Below are 22,865 nucleotides of genomic sequence, written 5' to 3'. Positions count from 1 at the left end.
ATTTTATAAGAATTGAAGCAGAGGGACACGAGCCACAGCAAGCTGTTCCGGAAAACCTTGGAAACAGGCTCTGCCTCCCTGGAATAAATGGAGAGAAGTCCCCTGGGGCCTGTTGGAGGAGCCGCACCTGCTTCCGGGTCTGTGTCCGGACGCCTCCCAGGACAGCCGCTCTTCATCAGGGCCTGGACCCGGGGCCCTCCAATAACCAGGGCCCACTGGTCAGGCGAGGCCGTGACAACACTCCAAAATATTCCTATCAGTCGAGTCAATTTTTTCAAGTGAAATTTTATTAATATCTTTATATTGTTCTCTTTCAAACTGGTATAATTCACAAAAAACAGAAAACAGGCACACAGTGCTTGGGTTTCATTTATTAACATGACTTCCATGACCAAGAGCCAGCTTGGAATCCAGAGTCGGGACGGAGCCACATGGGCCACAGCGCACCAGGACCCGCATCCTCCCAGCCTGCCCTGCACACACAGCTCTTAGAGCCCTCGTACAACGAGTTCCTATAGGCAGCTGCTGCTCGTGGAAACGTAGACGCAGGGCGGCTGGGTCAGGGTGGGCTCCTAATTGCTGGTCTTCTTTCGTTTCCGTCTAAGCTTGTTCCAAATCCTCTCCAGGGCCACTTTGCCCATGAAGAAGGTGATGGCAAAATTACGCTTGTACCAGTCCCTGAAGAAGAACAGCACAAGCACACGTGACCCACGCTCAGGCATCCGACTGTCTCCTCTTCCACCCTTCCCCACCATCTCTGCCATTCCCCGCCCTCTTTAAAGCTAGACTGCCCATAAAAGCCTGCCTGCCTTCCACCTGGATTTTCATCAGGCTGATGTGCCCAGGGCACCCCGACCCCGCTTTTCCCACTCCTGGAAGCTGCTGCAGCCTTCCTCAGTTTTTGCTAGAAGACACAGAAAGAGCTCTCGGAAGGCTGGGGGCCCCCAGAGCCCAGCGGCATTCTCTCGGAGACACAACTGTAGAGCGATGGGGGCGTAACCTCTCAGAAAAGGACTGGAGGCTCTGCAAGAACTCAGTGGGGACCCTCCAGGCTTTGGCACCTTAATTGCATAAGAAGCACATGACAAAAGTACTCCATCTTGAGAAGCTAACTTATCGCAAGTGCCAACATCATCAAGTTTCATATCTTCTTTTTCTTGATGATCTGAACTTCTGGGTAACTTGTGTCTCGAAAGGGATATTCCAGAACTTCTCATACAAATACTGGGATGGAGTTACATGCTGTCATAGGCTCACTTGCCTGTGAATTACTCTACAGAACATGTCAGAACTTGCAAATTCACCACATTGTCAGCAGCTGAATGGGCAAAACTTGGCAAGTTTCCACAATGGAAAGCACACATTCCAGACTCTCAGTGCTGAGCCCTTGGAAGCTGAAATGCCAGCAAGTGTCAGTGCTTTTCGTCCAAATGAGCTAATGAGGGAACATGGAACTGCTATTCCAGACTGGACTCAAATGGTTGACTGGATCTCAGCATAGAAGAATGGAGAATAACCAAGGGCTTGAGTGAAGCAGTAGCAAGAGGCAAAAATGCCCGTTTCCTGGAGCCTTTGCACAGCTGGACAGAAAACCCCTCTCCACACGAGAACGATCCTTACATTTCTATCCACTTCAATGATGCTATAAATGGGAAGCAATGCCCTAAATAAATAAAAAAGGCTTCCAGAAAAAAGAAAACTGGTATCCCACCGAGATTAAAGTTCTTAGGTTACTAGGGAAAAGTCAGATTCCACTCCACCGATACAGACAACCTGAACTGGGAGAGTGGAAAAGACAAACTAAGCTGTTCCCGCTTCCATAAGGAAAGCAGGGGCAGGAGGTGGTGCGGGCACAGAGGGGGAGCGCGCAGGCTCCACTGCTGTCCGACCCTCTCTCTACTCTGAGTGCCACACGGAAAACATCAAGCTCACCGGAGAGGAAGCAAGATGCAAACATGCCGTGTCCACGCCAGAAATCAAAGGTCCAGGGAAATCTAACTAATACTGGCTTGACTGAATAACTCAGCTAGTTCAGAGTGACACATGACAGCATTAGCAACAGACTCTGGATGATGCAGGACTGGGCTTTATGCCTGAGTGTCACTCAAGAGCTCCTCCAGACTCGATGATCACCCCACTGTCTAGACCCTGCCCCACCCGCCCATCCGGCGTGGCCATTGCCCTATGAATGTCACAGCAAATCTCAAATGCCACGTCCTATCGTCACACCTAGGAATACACATCACTATGTATCGTCAAAACCTTTTTTAAAAACACCTAACCACAATACCATCATTGTATCTGATAAAGTGAACAATAACTTATCTATACAACCTAATATACAGTCACTGTTCAGTTTTCTTTGACTGATTGTCAAAAATACCTTTTTATAGGTGGTTTGTCTGTATTAGGATCCAAACATTGTCTACACACTGCATGAAGCCTCTTTTATCCTATAATATTAGCTCCCCCTGTGTGGAACCCACTGTCTACGCACTAGGGGTGCAAGCTGCTTTAGGGCTGCCATGCAAATAACTTTAAGCTGTCCTTTTTTTTTTTTTTTTTAATCCTAGTTACTGGTTGAAACTGGATCGTCTGTCTTGCAGAATTTCCAACATCTGGGACTGTATCTTCAGGCTACGATTTAAGCACAGTCTGTGACCTGCTCTCTCCACCCCTCCAACACACCCTTTTATCTTGTTCCTGTAACCTGGTATTAGACCCGGAGGACTGCCAGACTGCAGTCCCCTTGTTTGGTGAGGACACCTCACAGAGGTGCAGGCAGGCCGCTGCCCCACTCCACACGGTGCGAAGAGGAACCAGGGGTTCAGGTGCGATCAGCCCAACCCGTCCATTATGAAGTGCCCATCAGCCCTGCTGCCGAGCGGTTAGCAGCTGCGGGGTGATGAGGCCCAGATCTAACTCCAGCACTCCCGCGTCAGCTGTCATTCTTCTACCAAGAAAAATGCTCCTTCGTTTGGCTACCCTGGAATCCAGTCGGTGCAGGAAAGGCAGGAGAGGTGACTGTTCTTTGGAGGCGCTCCTTCACTAATGGATTTTCAGAACAATGGGTTGGCTGCCTAGCAATACCCCGCGATGCCTGTGAGCCGCTCAGTGTCATTATGATCACAAAGATGTTAGTGTATTTGATAGATTTTTAACCCACAGCCATCATTTTCTTTGTGTGGCTGCAATGGCTTCGCCTCTGGCCTACGGGAGCCCCGTGAGTCGCCTTCTGTGCTGTTCTCACACGACCCCGCTGGGCTCCGAGCTTCCTCTCTTTCAAACACAAGATGTCTCGACTCCTCTCCTGCTGCTCCTGCCCCAGACTGTGCTTCTCCGTGGCGTCCAGGCTCCTTTCAGCGGGAAGTGCTGTGCAGAACCCACTGTCTACACACTAGGGGTGCAAGCTGCTTTAGGGCTGCCATGCAAGTAACTTGAAGCTGTCATTTTTATTTAAAAGCGCAAACACTAAGCTGATAGCAACTTCTACCTTTAATATAAACACAAATGTTAAATTCAGATAGACAATATGGTTGTGATATTCAAACTTTCAGGAAAAAAGCAGACACCCACCTGTTGTAATACATGTGCTTCTGAAAATTTTTACTTAAAAATTCCTTGTAAAAGTCAGCCATTTCTTCTGCATTCAATGTTGCTTTTTGACCTGAAAATTAATTTCAACTTAAACATTAAGACTTAAGGGGAAGGGTTCTCCAAACAATTATTAGAGTTAACAAATGAGTTCAGCAGGGTTGCAGGATACAAGATCAATATACAAATATCAACTGTATTTCTATACACTTGCAATAAACAATCTGAAAACAAAATTAAGAAAACAATTTCATTTACAACAGCATCAAAAAGAATGAAAGACAGGATAAATTTAAGACAGGAAGTATAAGACTTACACACTAAAAACTACAAAACATAGAAGTGAAGGACCTAAAAAATGGAAAGACATCCCATGTTCATGGTTTCAAAGACCTAATACCGTTAAGGTGGCAACACTCTCCCATAATGACATATAGATTCAACACAAACCCTACCAAAACCCCAGCTGGCTTTTTTTTTTCTCGCCCCAGAAATTGACAGGGAATTCCCTGGTGGTCCAGTGGTTAGGACTCTGCGCTCTCATTGCCGAGGGCCCAGGTTCAATCCCTGGTTGGGGAACTAATATCCCACAAGCTGCGTGGTGCAGCCAAAAAAACCCAAAAAACAAACAAAAAAGAAATTGGTGAGTGGATCCTAAAATTTATATAAAAATGCAAGGAAACCCAGTAGCCAAAGCAACCTTGGAAAAGGAAATCATAGTTGGAGGATTCACACTTCTTATATTCAAAACTTACTACAAAGCTACAGTAATCAAGACAGTGTGATACCAGCAGAAGAACAGGCTTACAGATCAATAGAACAAAGCTAAACCCAAACATTTATGGGCAAGTGATTTTCGACAAGGGTACCAAGACAATTCAATGGGGACAAATAGTCTTTTCAACAAACGATGCTTAGGACAACTGGATATCTACATGTAAAAAAAAACCAAGCTGAATCCCATCTCACACCATAAACAAAAATAATCTAAAGACCTAAATGTAAGAGATAAAACTATACAATTCTTGGAAGAAAACACGTGCAAATCTTCATCACCTTGAATTAAGCAATGCATTTTAGATATGACACCTAAAGCACAGGCAAACAAAGAAAAAAATAGATAAATTGGATTCATCCAAAAAAAATTATTTTTAAATTTTATTTTATTTATTTATCTTTGGCTGTGTTGGGTCTTCACTGCTGCGCACAGGCTTTCTCTAGTTATGGCGAGTGGGGGCTACTCTTTGTTGTGGTGCGTGGGCTTCTCATTGCACTGGCTTCTCTTGTTGCAGAGCACAGGCTCTAGGCGCACAGGCTTCAGTAGTTGTGGCACATGGGCTCAGTAGTTGTGGCCCACAGGCTTAGTTGCTCTGTGGCATGTGAGATCTTCCCGGACCAGGGATTGAACCCATGTCCTCTGGGTTGGCAGGCAGATTCTTAACCACTGCACCACGAGGGAAGTCCAGATTTCATCAAAATTTAAGCTTTTTGTGCTTCAAAGGGCACTACTGAAAAAGTGAAAAGACAACCTATAGAATGGGAGAAAATATTTGCAAATCATCCTTCTAATACCGGTCTAATATCCAGAGTATGTAAAGAACTCTTACCACTCAACAATAAAAAGAAATAACCCAATTAAATCCTTTAAAATAACCCGATTTTAAAGGATTTGAATAAACATTTCTCCAAAGGAGATATAAAAATGATAAATAATGGGCTTCCCTGGTGGTGCAGTGGTTGAGAGTCCGCCTGCCGATGCAGGGGACACGGGTTCGTGACCTGGTCTGGAAGGATCCCACGTGCCGCGGAGCGGCTGGGCCCGTGAGCCATGGCCGCTGAGCCTGCGCGTCCGGAGCCTGTGCTCCGCAACGGGAGAGGCCACAACAGTGAGAGGCCCCGCGTACTGCAAAAAAAAAAAAAAAAGTGTGAATTTTACAGTACGCGAATTATATCTCAGTAAAGAAAAAGAGACTTAAGGGGGAAAAATACCTTCCTCTACCATTGGACCCTAATGGTTACAGTGTAACTAGTTTTCTTCACAATTGATATACACATAGGTGTGGGATGTGTTTCAGCACACACAGGCCAATGGTTTCTGAAGTTTCTGAGTGGAGACTGTGAGCTACCAGTATATCAGCATAAGGGAAACGACGTGCTTCCTAAGTAGAACGCAGCCCGGGGCAGACAGCAGCCTAACCATGCCACTCCGCGTCAGTGCGCACACTGAACCCGGTAACGCACTAGGTGCTGGTGGGGACTGGCGACACACACGGACTGACCTGGTAGCCTCTGTGGTAGGAGATGCCAAACGTGACGCCCACCCTCAGGGCTGCCCCTGCCCTCCACACTCTCACGAGACTTGAAAGGCCACACAGGACAGGAACCACAGCCTGCCAAGCAGGCAGTAGGGCCCCTGTGACTCAGGACGGTACAGCAGGCCAGGGGCCAGCCTCAGGACACCCTGCACTTGCAGAGCACCCCCATCCAGAGGGGCCCGCGCTCTGGCCCCCCGGGTTAGCCCTCTCTCCAGGACTCCAGACAGAGGCCGCGTTTCCTGGCTGCAAAGCTGATGCTGACACTTCAACCACACCAGGAGTTTCGGGAGACAGAGACAGAGCTGGGAAGGCAACCCCAGGGCACATTTTTACAGAAACAGGAGGGAAAGTGGCCAACCCTGAACGCACACAGCACAAAGGCAAACGAGACCGCACAGTACAAGCGTGGCTGTCCCCCACGAAGACAGAAGGGCCACCTCCCAGCCAGCCTGAGCAGGGCCCCACGAGTCACCTGGACCCCCAGCGCCTGAGTGAAGAGCAGTCGATTCCACGTGTCCTCACTCCTCTGACCCGGCCTCCTGCTGGCCCTCGAGACCTCCATCTGCAAGACCCTCTCCCAACCTCCCCCATGCCCCCGCTCTGCGAAAACGCCGCTCCTCCCCTCCCCCCGGCTTCTTTCTCCCCCGCGGTCGACACCCCGGGAGTGCAGAGTGCGTTCACCGAGCTGCTTGTCTGCTGGTCACCCTCCCGGCCCACGCAAGGAGGTCTGCTCCACAAAGGCGAGGCCGTGGCTCTGTCTCGTCCCCAGCTGGTCCCCAGGACTAGCCTGGGATGTGGCAGGTGTTCAATAAATACCTGGAATCAATCAAGGGGTGGATGCCGATCGGGGAAAGAGAGGGACAACCAGCTGCCTGCGGCAGGGAGGGAAGCCGAAGGCTCCCAGGGAAGGTGACAGCCAGCTAAAATTCCACAGGGCGGAGAAGGGGAGCAGCATGGGCAGAGCAAATGAAGGGTGTGGAGAGGCAGAGACATGGCTGAACAGAGTGAGGGAGGAGAGGGGCAGGCAGGGCTGGAGCGCGATGAGGGCGCCACAAACAGAGCTCTCGCTTCAGGGAGCGGGGCCAGCATGCTGGCCCCAGAGCACGGCGTCTCCTAAGCTGCAAGCAGGTTCCGCCGGTCCTCCAGGGAGAGGCGTGTGTGCACCCTCCAGCCGGCCTCCCCTGCCTCTCACACTGACGAGAGGAGCTGAGCAGGTGGGCTGTGTCCTCCTGGCCCCGCAGGCAGCGGTTCCATGGGCCGCGCTTCCGTCCCTCGCCGGCCCTGTGGCCGGGCTGTGGCTTCTCCGGGCTCCAGGACGCAGATCACAACAGCACACCTCATAAGGCTGCTCTGAGACAAACCGAGTCGCGGTCAGGGCGGCAGGTGGGACGGGCCTGGCACAGAGAGGCGCACTCGTCACCGCTGCTGGCAGAACAGCAGGCGCCCCAGGGTTCTAAGGACAGGTCGGGGTGCCACCTTCAGCTACTGGTCTAGTTTGGTGTCCTGCCTAAACATTCCCAGGTGGCGCTCAGCGTAAAGCAGACGCACCATAAATGTTTGCTAAGTAATTCAGGTTCCACGCCTGTCAACACTGCAATGTGACACTGAACTTTAGTAATACTAAGGACGATAGGCAGAACAATCTAATCTATTACACATTTACCGAAAACCGAGTGGGTGCTTCTTAAATACCAGCTGACTTAAAGTAAATCCATCCTGATGGCACCCCACTCCAGCTGCATAGACACTTCAGCAGTAAAAGAAACTAGAGGCAAGAACCCTCCCACAGCACTGCCTGCCTTACACGAGATTTAATCTGGGGGCAGGCAGCGTTGACGTCATGGCATTCTACTTTTCGCACTTGAAATTAAGTCAATAATGTTCCTAGACTGCTGCAGAATATTCCAGTGAACATCCAGTGCACAGTGGGCCACCACAGCCTTATCTAATCTGAAGTGACCGGACATTTAGATACTTTCCACTGTTTGGCAATGAAAGACAATGCTGCAAGGAACACAGAGTGAAGTCTTCCCATGTTTTCCTATAGGATGAATTCTTAGATATTCAGTGGTCATAATTTCCCCGCTTCTTGGCATATGCGTCCTTCATGCAACTAAATCCTTCTGGAAAAGGAGCTGGGAAAACATCTTGAGTTCAATAAGCATAAAACAAGGCCTAGGTGCTGTTTTAATACACACTGTGAAATTTAGTTTGAGGAGTTTTTTTCTTGTAGTCACATTATTCCTCTGCAGGTGTTTTGCTATTTCTACAAATTTGTTAAGGCTTTTCATAAAGTCCACACGCCTCTTCATCTCTGCCACAAACGTCTCCCGCCACCTGCCGTTCACGTTTAATGTGTTTCCTGGACGTGGACCCCTTTGCCTGGCCCTCGGGTTTGCTGGGCACTGTCTGTGGAGCAGCCTCACTCCTTCAACAGAACCGCGCCTGGGCAGAGCCTCAGTCTGGCTACTTCCTTGGACCTGGGAGGTATAAACTGAGAGGTGGAAAAAGCCTGTTTACAGCAAGAGAAGGCTGAAGCAGTGGGGTAGAGAGGAGGTGAAACGAGAGGAGGGAGGATGTCCTGGGTTCCCTCTAGTGCCGGCGTCTGAGTGCAGGCCATGCCTGGGCCCGGCTCTCCCCTGGTCCTGGGTCTGAGCCACTTCGTGTCCCCTCAGCAAACTCTCCTTTCCAGGAGGACAGATCAAAGGGAGTCCTGACTAATCCAGGCATTGTCAGTTTTCACGTTCCTGAATCTTTCTACCCTTACTGTCAAGCTCAGGGAATCATCACTCCTCCAGATAATGGAGGGTCACTTTTATTGTTAGACTTTCTACAACTAGGAGCGATGTACTTAACTTTTTACTCCATAAACAACTGATTTTTAATAATTAACTTTTTCATCCGTTTGGAATACATTTGTATTACAGGGAGCATGAATCTAAATTTATCCTTTTGGGCCTAAAATAATTAGTTTCTCCAACATCATTTATTAAATGAAACTCCTCTTTCCTGGGTTCTGTGAGACCCCTGCACTCAGGTATTACACATGCGTGCTCTGGCCCACGGGGGTGACACACCTGTCCCCGCCCCCCCCCCCCATTTCCATCACTGCAGCCTGGTAACTGTTTAAACAGCTGACAGAGCGGGCACCTCCCTTCACGAGTCCTTTCCTCAAGATACTCTTTCCTGTTTTCTTACCAAACTAATCTGAAATCTAATTAAGGCCCATCTTTGAACACTCAGTAACGCCATCAGTAGGAACCCATGATACTCACAGAAGACAGTGGCCTGTGGGCCTCCCTGGGAACCCACTCTCCAGGTCAGGACCTAGGCCCCTCCACTTACTCACTCTGTGATTTTGGTCAGACAACTTGCCCTCAGGATCCTCATCTACAAAATGGTAAAAGTAACAGTACCTACCTCATTGGTTCACCATGGGAAGTAAAACAGAACATATGTGCAAAGGGCACAGTCCTGAAGTCAGGGCTCTCATTCTGTGCTTCGGGATGAGAGCCTGTCCTCGCCTCGATGCCCCGGCCCCCGGCCTAAGGACGGTGCTACCTAAGAAAGTCTTCCCCTCACCCCACACTTGCCTGCTCAGCGGCCAGCCAATTGGAGGAGGATTCAATGGGAGTGCGTAAATGGGAGATAAAATGTCTTGGTTGTACCTGTTTGTGGTTTAGCTTTGTATATAAAAAAAAAAAAAAGGAAATAAACTTGAAAATTGTCTGTCACCATAAAAATAAAACAAAAATTAAAATATTTACTGCCCCCCCCCAAAAAAACAACCAAAAAACAAACAAAAACTGATAGGACATAGCACCTTTTCCTGCTCACTCCTGCCCTCCCAGACCCTCAGCGGGGCCCGTGCAGCAGACAGCACACGACTGGGCCCAGCATGGGGCTAACTCCATCCTCCCCAGACCTCTATTCTAATGAGCCCAGGCAAGGCTACCACGAGCAGGTAGAGTCACAGTGCTTTAGCCCAACAAAGACCTGGCTTTGGGGGTCAACGATTTCAGATTTTCCATCAGAATGTTCTGACAGTAGACACCTGTTTAACCAACAGAACAAAATCTTACTCAGGCCAAACATCAACAGCGAGAGAAAATGATTAAAGGTTATTCTGAGCACTAGATTCTCCATCCAAAAGAAAGGACAGCACGGTAGGCAGAGGGAACTGAATGCAGTCTGCATCCCTGACACATGAAGCGCGCAGCCTGGGGAACAAGACACAAAACAGGTAAAACAAGTAAAACAGGCAGGGGCCGGGCAGGCCTCCAATCCAGAAGGAGGAGCACGGCTGTCACTCTGTCGTCACAGGAAATCTAAAAACCTAAGCTGAGTGGCAACTGTCAGAACTGCATTTGGGGTAGAACAGACTGGCTACGCTGCAAAGAATGGTTTTTAGGCATGAGTTGCTAAACTACAGCCTGTAGGCCAAATCTGGCCTACCAGCTGATTTTGTAAATACCGTTTTATTGGGACAAGTTCACGCCCATTAATTTATGTATTTTCTATGGCTGCTTTCACAGAACAACAGCAGAGCTGACCAGTTGAAGGAGAGACCCATATGGCCCAGAGAGACTAAACTATTTACTATCTAGCCCTTTACAGAAAGTCTAATGACCCCTGATTTAAAGATTGGGGGCCAGGGAACCAATTAGGAAGATACTGCAATAGGCAGAGAATTAACAAGAGCCTGAATTAAAGCCGTGTTTAAAGAACAGGGAGTAGGGACTGCCCTGGTGGCGCAGTGGTTAAGAATCTGCCTGCCAATGCAGAGAACACGGGTTCAAGCCCTGGGCCAGGAAGATCCCACATGCCACCAAGCAACTAAGCCCATGCGCCACAACTACTGAGCCTGCGTTCTAAATCCCACAAGCCACAACTAGAGGAAGCCTGTGCACAGCAACAAAGACCCAACACAGCCAAAAATAAATAAATAAAAATAATTAAAAAAAAAAAAAAAAAAAAGGACAGGGAGTAGCAAAGGTGCTGAGAAACACCTAAGAGGGAAATCTGGTGGAGAGATGAAGGATGAAGGGGTGGGGAGGGGCTTCCAGGATGACTCTGCAGTTTCCGGCTCATGGCCAGTGGGACCACGAACTGCCATCAGGAAGCAGGGAAGAGAAGCCAGGGCAGAAGAGACAGAGGCTGCTGAAGCCATGGGACCTCGGATATAAGTCCAAAGGTCAGAAAGAGGTCATCGATCAGAATGACCCAAAATGACGAGAGGGCTGACCTCACCCAAAGACAGGAGAGGGAGCGGGAGGAGGACAGACGTGCGTCCCACCGAGGACACGGCCTCAGAGCGCCTGCCCCTGGAGCCACGTCCCACCGAGGACGTGGCCTCACAGCGCCTGCCCCTGGAGCCATGGCCTGCCCCCTGAGCTTCTCTACTTCATTCAACATCCTTTCTTTTTCGTTTCTTTTTTTGGGGCTGTGCCGAGAGGCACATGGGATCTAGTTCCCTGACCAGGGGTGGAACCTGCGCCCCATGCAGTGGGAGTGTGGGTCTTAACCGCTGGACGGCCAGGGAGGCCCTAATACTCTTTCTTTACACCTTCTCGTATAGTTACTCAAACAAAACCAGTGTTGGCAGAAAAAGAACTCACCTGATTCAGCTCTCAGTTCCAGGCCTTTGGCTTTTAGTCTTGAGTCAATAAATTTTTCTTTTTCCTAAAAGAAGACAGCTATCAGAATTCCCTTTCTTCATCTTTCCGTTTTTCCTTGGCTAGGACACAGCTCTCGTGTTCTGGAGAAATCTGGATATGGATTTCCTGAGAAGTGGCCCATCTCAAAGCCTGTTTTAAACCATCTGAACTTAGTTAAAAGTGTCATGCTTGAAATAGGATTTGAAAATGAGATGTTTAATAACCTTTGGGAGGCACTGTTTGCTTATAAATCCACAGAATAAGATAAATGCAACTCCATTTGACTTAGCCTGCCCAAATGGGTAAACATGCATCGCCTAAGTCTTTCTTCTGGATTAGAATATTTATACTCCTTTCTCGTAGTTTACTGATGAGTATGCTAATAAGAATCCTGAATTCTCAGGAAGAATGACAACACATCCCAGACACCCATAATTTCATAAACATACACACACACACAAGCGTATATACATGTGGAACCTGCAGTTCTGGTTCTGGCTCTGCTACTCTCTTTACTTCCTTGAACGTCTCAAGATCTGTGATTCTGTGAATGATCAATATTTCTTCTTTACAGTTACATACTGATTTTAAAATTCTATGCATATATACACACATACATATGTATGGCAGGGAGGCAATGAGATGCTGCCAAATAACTGAAAGGCAAAGCAGATGCTAAAGATTTAGCACCCCCAAGTGGCCAACTGTATTATTTCTCATTCTGACCCGAAACCTAAACTTACCTTAAGAAAAGTCAAATTCTGGTTTGCCCAGAACTGTTGGTTCCATTCTTGTGTTTCTTGTCTTAATTCTCTTAACTTTTGTTCCAATGGTGATTCATTTTCAGGGATGTAGAAGTGAACAGGTCGAAGGTTTGAATATTTATCTGGGGGTCCTATCCAATCATGGCAAGATTTTCTTGGAGGGCAGAATCTTGAGACCTTTAACAAAACGCATGGCGTTACTATACAACTTAACGAATCTCTAGTATTATAAAATGAACAGTCCAGATTTATTAAAGACCCTTGTCAGCTTCCTCTTTTTTAAGACTATGTGCCAGGGAATATCCAAATGAAAAGAACTATAATAAATAGCATTCACGTTAATACCACACCAAACATGTTCAACAATGGTGCTGGAATAATTCAACATCACAAGGCGAAAAAAGAATGTCAACCTGTGCTTTGAAGTATCATATACAAAAATTAACGCAAAATGGATCAAAGACGTAAAATGTAAAATCTAAAACTATAAAACTTCTAAAACACTAAAAATTCTACAAGCTTGGATTAGGCAAAGATTTCTTACGTACAACACCAAAAGCACAATCCACAAAATAAGAAATAGATGAACTGGACTACACCAAAGTTAAACTCTTCTGTTCTCCTAAAGACACTATTAAGAAAATGAAAAGACAAGCCACAGACTGGGAGAAAATACATGCAAATCTGTAAAAGGACTTGTTTCTAGAGTATATATAGACTTTTCAAAACTCCATAATAAGAAAACACACAACCCAATATAAAAATGGGCAAAATATTTAAATAAAAGTTTCCGAAGAAGATATATAGATGACAAATAAAAGCACATAAAAAATGCTCAACATCGGGCTTCCCTGGTGGCGCAGTGGCTGGGGGTCCGTCTGTCGATGCAGGGGACGCAGGTTCATGTCCCGGTCCGGGAAGATCCCACATGCTGCGGAGCGGCTGGGCCCGTGAGCCATGGCCGCTGAGCCTGCGCGTCCGGAGCCTGTGCTCCGCAACGGGAGAGGCCACAACAGTGAGAGGCCCGTGTACCACAAAAAAAAAAAAAAAAAAAAAAAAAAAAGCTCAACATCATTAGTCATTAGAGAAATGCAAATCAAAACCACAATGAGATATCACTACACACCTATTAATATGGCTAAAAAAAAATCTGCCAAAACAAGTGCTGTCAAGGACATAAAACAATCGAGTTCTTAAATAGTGCTCATGGCAATGCAAAATGATACAACCACTTGGGAAAAAAGTCAGCAGTCCATTATAAAATTAAACACACACCTAACATACAACCCAGCAACCCCTTCCCCGGTTATTTATCCAAGATGCATGAGTACACATGTTCGCACAAAAACCTGGATATGACTGTTTAAAGTGGCTTTATGTATAACTGCCAAAATCTGGAATTAGCCGAAATACCCTTCCACTGATGAACAGAAAAACACAGCACGGCATATACATGTGACGGACACTACTCGACAACAGAGGAGACTACAGGTAACACAGATGAATCTCAAAGGCACTATGCGGATTGAAGAGGCCACACCAAAGAGGCTGCACACTGGATGGTTCTATTCCCAAGACATCCTGGAAAAGACACGTGCTGGGGTAGAGGAAGGGGGTGACTACAAAGGAATTTTCTGGGGTGGTGAAAGTGATTGATACCTTGAATTGTGGCGTACATGTCTGCCAGGAGTGAATTTTACTATATGTGAACTGGACTTCAATAAACCTGATATTAAAATAAAGAGATCAGCTGAGTAATTAAAAGACTATCCATTTGTCTGTTAAAAGATCAATGTAACCACAATCCATGGGGGGAAATAACATTCAGTTTGGAAATCTCTTATACCCTATTTTTAAAAAAGAAAGCTCTACCTATAATGGAAAATGTATAACTAAATCACTTTGCTGTACACCCGAAGGTAACACAACACTGTAAATTAACTGTCCTCCGATTTTAAAAGAGCAAAAGCTCTACTGAGCACGACTTCTGCCTCCGGAACATCGGAGTGCCTCCCGCCAGTCCTCCCTCCAGAAACAACCAGAGAACTACTCAGCAGCACAGAAGAGTGAGCCACTGACAGGTGGAACACGGACAGGTTTCAAAACAACACACAGAGCGAAAGAGCCAGGCACCAAAGAGGACGTTCTATGTGATTCCACTTATGTGACATTCTAGAAAGAGTAATCAGATCAATGGTAGCCTAGAGTGAGGGGTGGAGGGGATTGGAGTGATGTTCTGGATCTTATTGGGGTGGTGATGGCACAGATTTACACATTTGTCACAACTCATCAAACTCGAAATGGGTGCACTCATTTTACTATATATAAATTACACCTCAATAAAGTCAATTAAAAGAGTGGTAAAACTTACAAAGATAAAAAATTACTATATTGAACATAATTAACAGTTCTTCTGCATTTAGAAGGCCCTTCATTTAGGATACTTCAGTACTTCACTATCACCATTATAAGCTGCAACTTCCAAGGAACTAAAAATAGAGATGCAGGGTTTGCAAAGTTTAAGATAAAGCAGCTCTTTTTCTATCAGTAAGCAGCTTACTTATAATTTCATTTGAAAAACGTAGCTTTAATAGCTAATCATTTCACAAATTAATGCAGATAACCAGGTGCAGCTGTGTGTTTTGCAATGGCTCACTTGGCAGGAGCACCATGGGAGGAAAGGAGAGGCCAAGCAGAAGCTCAGCTTGGTGTACAATCCTCAGCGTTCCTCTCCCTGGTGTGGGTCTGACCATCTTCTGGTCCCTGGACTCAACCCTGGACAATTAGAGTAAAGAACCAAGTGTAGACTGAGAAAGGAAACCAAGTCACTCTTCAGGAAACACAGTCAGTCAGTTTTCGCTTTGACGGCTGCCACTAAGCACCACCAACCTACACCAAGCAGCCCAAGAACTTGGCATTAACCGAAGGAGACTGCTAAATGCAGCATTACCCGTCGGCCCTCTCCTTGTCTTGGATGCTATGACCTTCCTAAGTCTTCTAAATTCCCAGGCAGTCTAAAAATAGGAAGAATTTAAAACATGACAAGGATAGCAGCGGGTTTGGTCGGGAAGTGGGTTACAAAGCTCGGTGTGGCCACCTAGCGAGGATAGTTCAGACCACAGAGAACACCTGAGGAGGTTACATCAGCTCTGCCATCACCGCTCAGAGTTCAGCAGGTCAAGTTATATTACAAAATATGCAGGGACATCCACTCATGCAAAAAGCTTCTCCTTACACCTGAGAACACAGAGTTTCTGAGTTATAACACATTATAGCTCTGCCTTTAGGACAACACTGGCATTTATAATATTTTATTAAAAATCTGTGGCATGTTCAGCTCAGCATTAGAATGCTTACTATTTGGGGACTTCCCTGGTGGTCCAGTAGTTAAGACTCCACGCTCCCAATGCAGGGGGCCTGGGTTCGATCCCAGGTTCAATCCCTGGAACTAAGATCCCACATACCTCAACTAAGCGCCACAACCAGAGGAGCCCTAGGGCCGCAACAAAGACCCAGCGCAGCCAAAAATAAATAAATATTTTTTTTTAAAAAAAGGAATGCTTACTATTTAGAAAATTATTTTGCGTCTAGAATAAGTGAATGAGCAGGAAATGTTGAAAAGTACATGTGATTCCCTCAGACTCTCAAAACATTTCTAGAAAAGTATCTTTTAAAAAAAATTTCAAAATTTTAAGGACCCTTGACAGATTAGGTAAAAGAATACAGCATTTTTTTTTTTTTTTTTTGGTACGCAGGCCTCTCACTGTTGTGGCCTCTCCCGTTGTGGAGCACAGGCTCCGGACGCGCAGGTTCAGCGGCCATGGCTCACGGGCCCAGCCGCTCCGCGGCATGTGGGATCTTCCCAGACCGGGGCATGAACCCGTATCCCCTGCATCGGCAGGCGGACTCTCAACCACTTCTTTCACCGAACATGTTTTCCAGGTTCATCCAAGCTGTAGTATGTGTTGCCAATACTTCACTTCTTTTTATGGCTGAGTGACAGTCCATAGTGTGGGTATAAACACATTTTGTTTATCCATTTATCAGCTGAGAACATTCGGGTTGTTTCCACTTTTTGGCTATTATAAATAATGCTGCTATGAACATTTGTGTACAGATTTTTGTGTGGACATATGTTTTCAATTCTCTTGGGTGCATATACAGGAGTAGCATTGCTGGGTCATATGGTGACTCTGTTTAACACTTTGAGGAACTGCCAAACTGTTTTCCGAAGTGGCTGTATCATTTTACATTCCTCACCAACACCTGCTATTGTCCATTTTTTAAAATGACAGCCATCCTAGTGGGTACGAAGTGGTATCTCATTGCAGTTCCTTCACTGATTTTTGCTAAATTTGGTATTAATAGCCAAACCCTGGTTGCAGGTGACTAATTAGTAAGCGTATAATACTTAGGACACAAAGGTGATTTGATATTAAGAAGTAGGGTGGGGGCTTCCCTGGTGGCACAGGGGTTGAGAATCCGCCTACCAATGCAGGGGACACGGGTTCGAGCCCTGGTCAGGGAAGATCCCACATGCCACGGAGCAACTAAGCCTGTCTGCCACAACTACTGAGCCTGTGCTCTAGAGCCCGTGAGCCACAACTACTGAGCCGGCGTGCCGCAACTACTGAAGCCCGCGCGCCTAGAGCCCGTAGTCCTCAACAAGAGAAGCCACCGCAATGAGAAGCCCGCACACCGCAACAAAGAGTAGCCCCCGCTCGCTGCAACTAGAGAAAGCCCGCGTGCAGCAACGAAGACCCAACGCAGCCAAAAATAAATTAATTAATTAAAAAAAAAAAAAGAAGTAGGGTGAACAAGACCTACTGACCTCATCTATTTGTCAAGGACACAAATGATTTTTTTTTGTAATTAATTAATTAAGGGTGAACAAGACCTACTGACCTCACCTATTTGTCAAGGACACAAATGATTTTCTTTTGTTATTTATTTATTTATTTTTGGCTGCGTTGGGTCTCCGCTGCTGCACGCTGGCTTTCTCTAGTTGTGGCAAGCGGGGACTACTCTTTGTTGCGGTGCACGGGCTTCTCATTGTGGTGGCTTCTCTTGTTGAGGAGCACGGGCTCTAGGCGTATGGGCTCTAGAGTGCACGCTCACTAGTTGTGGTACACAGGCTCAGTTGCTCCGCAGCATGTGGGATCTTCCCGGACCAGGGCTTGAACCCATGTCTCCTGCATTGGCAGGCGGACTCTTAACCACTCCGCCACCAGGGAAGTCCACAAATGATTTCTTTGATGAAATGGATAACAGCTTTCAAATACTGGAAGAATATTTTCTCAATTTGGTTTATTCACAATATGATGTCAACCGACAAGATACACTACTTTTTTTTTTTTTTTTTTTTACCATTTATTTATTTATTTGGCTGTGCCGGGTCTTAGTTGTGGCACACGGGATCTAGTTCCCTGACCAGGGAGCGAACCCAGGCCCCTGCATTGTGAGCATGGAGTCTCAACCACTTGACCACCAGGAAGTCCCAAGATATACTTAATTTAATCCACATTACAGTTGACCCTCAAACAACTTAGGGGTCGGGGTGCCGACCCTCCATACAGTCAAAAATCTGCATACAACTTTACAGTCGGCCCTCCATATCAGAGGTGCCACATCTGCAGACTGAACCAACCTGAGAGTATATAGTACTACAGAAAAAAATCTGAGCGTAAGTGGATCTGCGAAGTTCAAAGACGCATTGTTCAAAGGTCAAGTGTACTAACATTTCATCCTTCACTTTCCTAAGTCTGGACAATCAACAAAACAGTAAGTCAAGCCCTGATTTGGAAAATTTGCCAATTTCCATAGTGCAATGACTTCCACCATGGACAACTTCAAGCTAGCAACGTGATGTTACTGAACAAGGAGTTGGGAAAAGATGTGCAGAAATACCATTATATGTTATTTCTGACATATAGGTATGGTAGAAATAGATGCAAATAACCTCAGAAGCAGAGATAGTTATAATCCAACTTTTAGTAAGGGAGGCAAACTCTTCCTCTCCTCTCTGAGAGTCTCTAAACGGGCCTGAGAGTCAAACTAACATAAAACAGATTAACAAAAGAAAACCATATAGATTTTTTAATGTACACATGGGAGCACCCATAGGAAAATGAAGACCCCAAAAAGCAGATAGGCCCAACTGCCTATATACCAGGCTGAACAAAAAGTAGCCACTGTGGAAGAGGGGCTAAAATCTATGGGGAGACTAAAGGAAGGTAAGAGTTATTTTACCAAGACCCGTTTGCACAGACCTCTTTCGCTCTCTGGTGATAAGAACACATTTTGTTCCTGATTTACGAAAGGCAGCTTTCACGCGGGAGGTTTATCTCCTGCCTAAAGGAAGAAAAGGGGGCGGTCACAGTGCCCTTCTTGCACCTGCTGTCTTTCAAGTGCTTTTAGCTCAAAATAATCTTTATGCCAAAGTGGCCTATTTCGGGGTGGCTTATTTTGTTACCCTTTAGTACTATTTATTTTTATTTTAAAAAATATTTATTTGGCTGTGCTGGCTCTTAGTTGCAGTGTGAGAGATCTAGTTAGCTGACCAGGGATCGAACCCGGGCTCCCTGCATTGGGAGCGCATTGCCTTAGCCACTGGACCACCAGGGAAGTCCCTTCTGTACTCTTTAGAGAGCTAAAATTTACACCATTAGTTTAAATGCCTAAAAATGTTTTTAATTTTCCTAAAGATATTTATGAGGATATAGAAGAAACTTAATAGAACGTCCAAAATTATCAACATAATAAAAAAAGTTTGTTTCCTGTAGGTATTGTCGTCTAGAAACAAGCAAATATAAGCGTGTGTGTATTAGAAAACTAGTAAGGAAAAGAAATTTTAAAAAATATTTTCTAAAATTCTCTGTGTGCAGTTTTTGCCATAAGAATTCTAATTAGCCTCATTTCTGAGCAATGAGTATTAGCAGGCTCTGCTGCTTCCAATACTTTACTTTACTTTTTCTTTTATTACCTTCAGACTCCTGGAGAACGAAGCTGCTAGAACTGAAACCTGCTCCGTGCTTCATGCTAGCTTATTTCATGACTGATGCGAACATTTTTATTAAGATGAATTTTTCTCACAGCTGCAGAAGATGCAAGAGCCTACAGCTGATGAAAGTTAAAGGGAGTCAAGTACTATCTTTTGAGAAGCCTTCTTCTCTGTGGCCCAGGGAATAAGCTTACAGATTTCCAGGCCCAAGCAGTACTTAACTCTGGCACCCTCCCACCAGGCCCTTGAAGGGTTCAAACAGCTGCACCTGCAGCGGCTCCGACTACCTCCTGTGCCGGCTGCCCCAGGCCTCGGGCCTCCTCGGCAGGCTGAAGGCTCCACTTCAGTTCTGCAGTCAGCTAGTGCGTGCAGCTCTAACTGCCTCCAGAGGCCCGCCCTACACCCACCGATTCTCCAGACTGCAGCCAGAGCGATCGCTCCAAATCATTCAACCTAACCGTGCTACTTCTTCCCTTAAAAACCGTCAGTGACTACTCATTACCCTCAGGATAAAGTCTAAAATCCTCACTGTGGTCTAGCAGGCCAGGCCTGCCCCATCTCTGCTTCCCCGTCCACCCACCGGAACTTCCTTTAATAACAGGACAGCTGATTTCTGACCGTCCTCGGGAACTCTACTTATGTCCTCCCTGAATCCCTCTCTCATCTCGTCTCCTTCACTGGCTTCAGGCTCCATGGCGCATCTCCAGGGCATCCTGAGCCTCCTGGTGACGTGAGGAAACACATGTTTCCCCCATTAGACTGCAAGCCCATGGGGGCAGAAACTGTATCTCTCTGGTTGTAACAAGCACTTGTTGGAGGAATGTTCTTCCCAGTTGTTAAAAATCTTTCCTGTTCACTTTCTCTATGATTATGCAGAGAAATCCCTTCATCTTCAAAAAGCTTGATTTACATGAACGATTTGGTGGAGAAACATCTAGCAAAGTTTTTTTTTTAATATTTGTTTATTTATTTTATTTATTTTGGGCTGTGTCGGGTCTTAGCTGCAGCATGTGGTATCTTTCGTTGTGGCGCACGGGCTCCAGAGCGCGTGGGCTCAGTAACTGTGGCAGGAGGGCTTAGTTGCCCCGTGGCATGCAGGATCTTAGTTCCCCAACCACGGATCGAACACGCGCCCCCTGAATTGGCAGGTGGATTCTCGACCACTGGACCACCAGGGAAGTCCCTAGCAAAGTTTAACTCGATATGGCAATCACTGATAACTAGCACCAGAACGTTGAGAAGTTCTGAGGGAGCCAGAAGCCATCACCGCCAAGTGTTCCTTATGTAACTGCTAGTTCTTGACGAGTTTCTAGGTTTTCCTGTAAACTCTCAAAGGCTGTATAATCAGAGAAGCAGAAGCACATTGAGTGGCTGAGTGTTCTGGAGTATGACTTACACGTGGTGGAAGAACAGGGAGGCACTGTTGCAGGTGGACACGTCAGAGCTGCAGGGGAAGTGGAAAGCCAGGCTGACCGGCTGCTGGAGAGGGACAGAGGGAGACGGGGAGAAGCCTAGGCGTAGCTGTCACCTCTGCGTGGCCAGCTCACACTCCACACCGGTCTACTACACCCTACTGACTAGCTCAGCATGGCTGTTTCATTTCTTCCTGCAGACTCAAACATCTTTATCTTTGACCATTTTTACTTTTGTCTAGTTCTTCTAAAGAGTGTCTCTCTTGTTGTCACTGGGAAGCAAAGTTGAGCCGCAAGAGGCACAGCCAGAGTGGAAAGTTCTAAATGAAGGGCCAGCAAGTCCCCAAGAAGGGACTGAACTCATCCTTCGTGTATGAAAGTGATAGGGCCCCACTAGCAGAAAGGCGTCCTGATCTGCTACCTAAGACCTGAAACTATGCTCCTCGCCAGCAGGGTTGAAATATACTGACTTGATACTTGACTGACTTAAAAATCCTTTTTAGAAAGTAAAGGCAGGGGCTTCCCTGGTGGCGCAGTGGCTGAGAGTCCGGCTGCCGATGCAGAGGACACGGGTTCGTGCCCCGGTCCGGGAGGATCCCACATGCCGCGGAGCCGCTGGGCCCGTGAGCCATGGCCGCTGAGCCTGCGCGTCCGGAGCCTGTGCTCCGCAACGGGAGAGGCCACAACAGTGAGAGGCCCGCGTACCGAAAAAAAAAAAAAAAAAAAGGCAGGACCGTAACACATAGATCTTTAATGTTTTATCCATCATTCTAAGAATAATATATGGTTACCACATTTTCCTTTTCTTTTAAAAAAGCTTTTAAGAAAAAAACCCTACTTTTCTGCAAGTATTTCTGGACTTTTCCCACACAGCCTTTGCATCTGTTGTATTCAGATATTCTCAGAAACTGAAGGTGATTCACACAAAGGGATCCAGTGAGTGGAGACAGAAACGGAGCCAGCCTGGGTCCCCTGCTGTGAGCTTCTGTTGCAAGATGGGGTTCCTTCCCCTCCTCCAAGCTGGGGAGGCTGCACAACACCCCTTGGAGACGTCAGCTCTGCCAGCAGCAAGGAGACAAAGGGGCAGGTTCCACCCTAACTGCACCTGTTTACCTGCCTTACTATCTCCCAGAACTGTACCCCATCTATTCTTACAGGTTCCCTATCAAGAAATGCTACAGAAGCCACCCCAGCTGCCCATGCGTAACAAGGCAAGCTCAAAGGAGCCGGGGTATTCAGTTACTTCCCCATATGCATCTTTTAGTTATTGCTTAAAACCACTGTACAGTTCATATGTGAACTCTGTGAACCAACTCCTTCAATCTCCTCAGTTCCCCACTGTTATTTGAGAGGCTGCGTCTTCAGTTACGGCGGAGTAGTCCTTCCACTCTCCCCTATAAACACATATTCTGTCTTTGTTCACCCAAGAACTGCCATTTAAAAGGGAGAAGAAGGGGCTTGGGGGAGGAAAAGAAAGAACCCCTTTGAGGTTTGAATAATTACCATAATTTATCGTTCTTACAGCAAAAGCATACAGTGCACAGCTTCCTGAGGCCTGGAGTGGCAGGGATGTGCATGGGAAGGCGTGCTAGACCTGACAGTTCCGCGGAGGACCACACATATTCTTACTGGTCACACTGAGTTTTCATTACTGGGGGGTGGGGTGGTGATGAACCTTCCAGTTTTTTCTCTGTAACTGTAAACTGCCAGGCTGGGCAGCCCCACACCAGGCCTCTCCTTGTTCAGCTCTGCAGGCCCAGCCTGGCTCTCCATCCCTTCTGCCTTGCAGCAGGCTCCAGAGCTCTGCCAGCACACTCCCACCCTGGGGCCTGTCCTTCTAGAAGCCGGGATTTGGAGTGGGAGACCTTTTTATCCAGTGCCTTCCTTCCCAGAAGTGCCTGTACACAACACAAAGCTCCTCTCTGAGTTAAAGTTTCACTGCCAGACACTGAGGAAACCAACGGGCAACAATGAAGGGAACAAATGTTGGCCAGATTCAGCATTCTCGGCGTGTTTCCTGGTCTAGAGTCCTAACCCTCCTGGGATGGGAACTGAAAGCCTTTCCCTTCTGGAGGGGTGGAGCCCCCAGCCTGTCATTCTAGACGGATGCTAGACAAAGCAGC

At 46.7% G+C, this 22,865-nt stretch overlaps 1 protein-coding gene and 1 non-coding gene across 3 annotated transcripts in view; one reads left to right on the top strand and one right to left on the bottom strand.

The window, feature by feature from the left end:
* Positions 1 to 353: 353 nt before the first annotated feature.
* The window catches only part of LOC114904487 (apoptogenic protein 1, mitochondrial), a 35,025-nt gene continuing 12,513 nt past the window's right edge, over positions 354 to 22,865 (bottom strand). The window contains exons 2-5 of one of the 2 annotated variants that reach the window (XM_029238504.1): positions 12,310 to 12,507; positions 11,528 to 11,591; positions 3,577 to 3,667; positions 354 to 678 (exon numbers count right to left, since the gene is read on the bottom strand). In XM_029238504.1, coding sequence (XP_029094337.1) covers positions 573 to 678; positions 3,577 to 3,667; positions 11,528 to 11,591; positions 12,310 to 12,507 — 459 coding nt within the window. In that variant the 3' untranslated portion in view covers positions 354 to 572. Of the gene's footprint in view, positions 679 to 3,576; positions 3,668 to 6,511; positions 7,260 to 11,527; positions 11,592 to 12,309; positions 12,508 to 22,865 lie in introns of those variants that run through there. The other variant, XM_029238503.1, reaches the window with a different exon arrangement.
* Positions 4,101 to 4,173, top strand: TRNAE-CUC. The gene has a single exon. It is a non-coding gene; the product is annotated as a tRNA-Glu (tRNA).

This window comes from Monodon monoceros, unplaced genomic scaffold, assembly GCF_005190385.1.
Source record: "Monodon monoceros isolate NGI ecotype Baffin Bay Population unplaced genomic scaffold, NGI_Narwhal_1 Super_Scaffold_21, whole genome shotgun sequence".
Lineage (NCBI taxonomy): Eukaryota > Metazoa > Chordata > Mammalia > Artiodactyla > Monodontidae > Monodon > Monodon monoceros.
The sequence above is the reverse complement of the archived record's forward strand: the minus strand, read 5'-3'. Positions and strand labels throughout refer to the sequence as shown.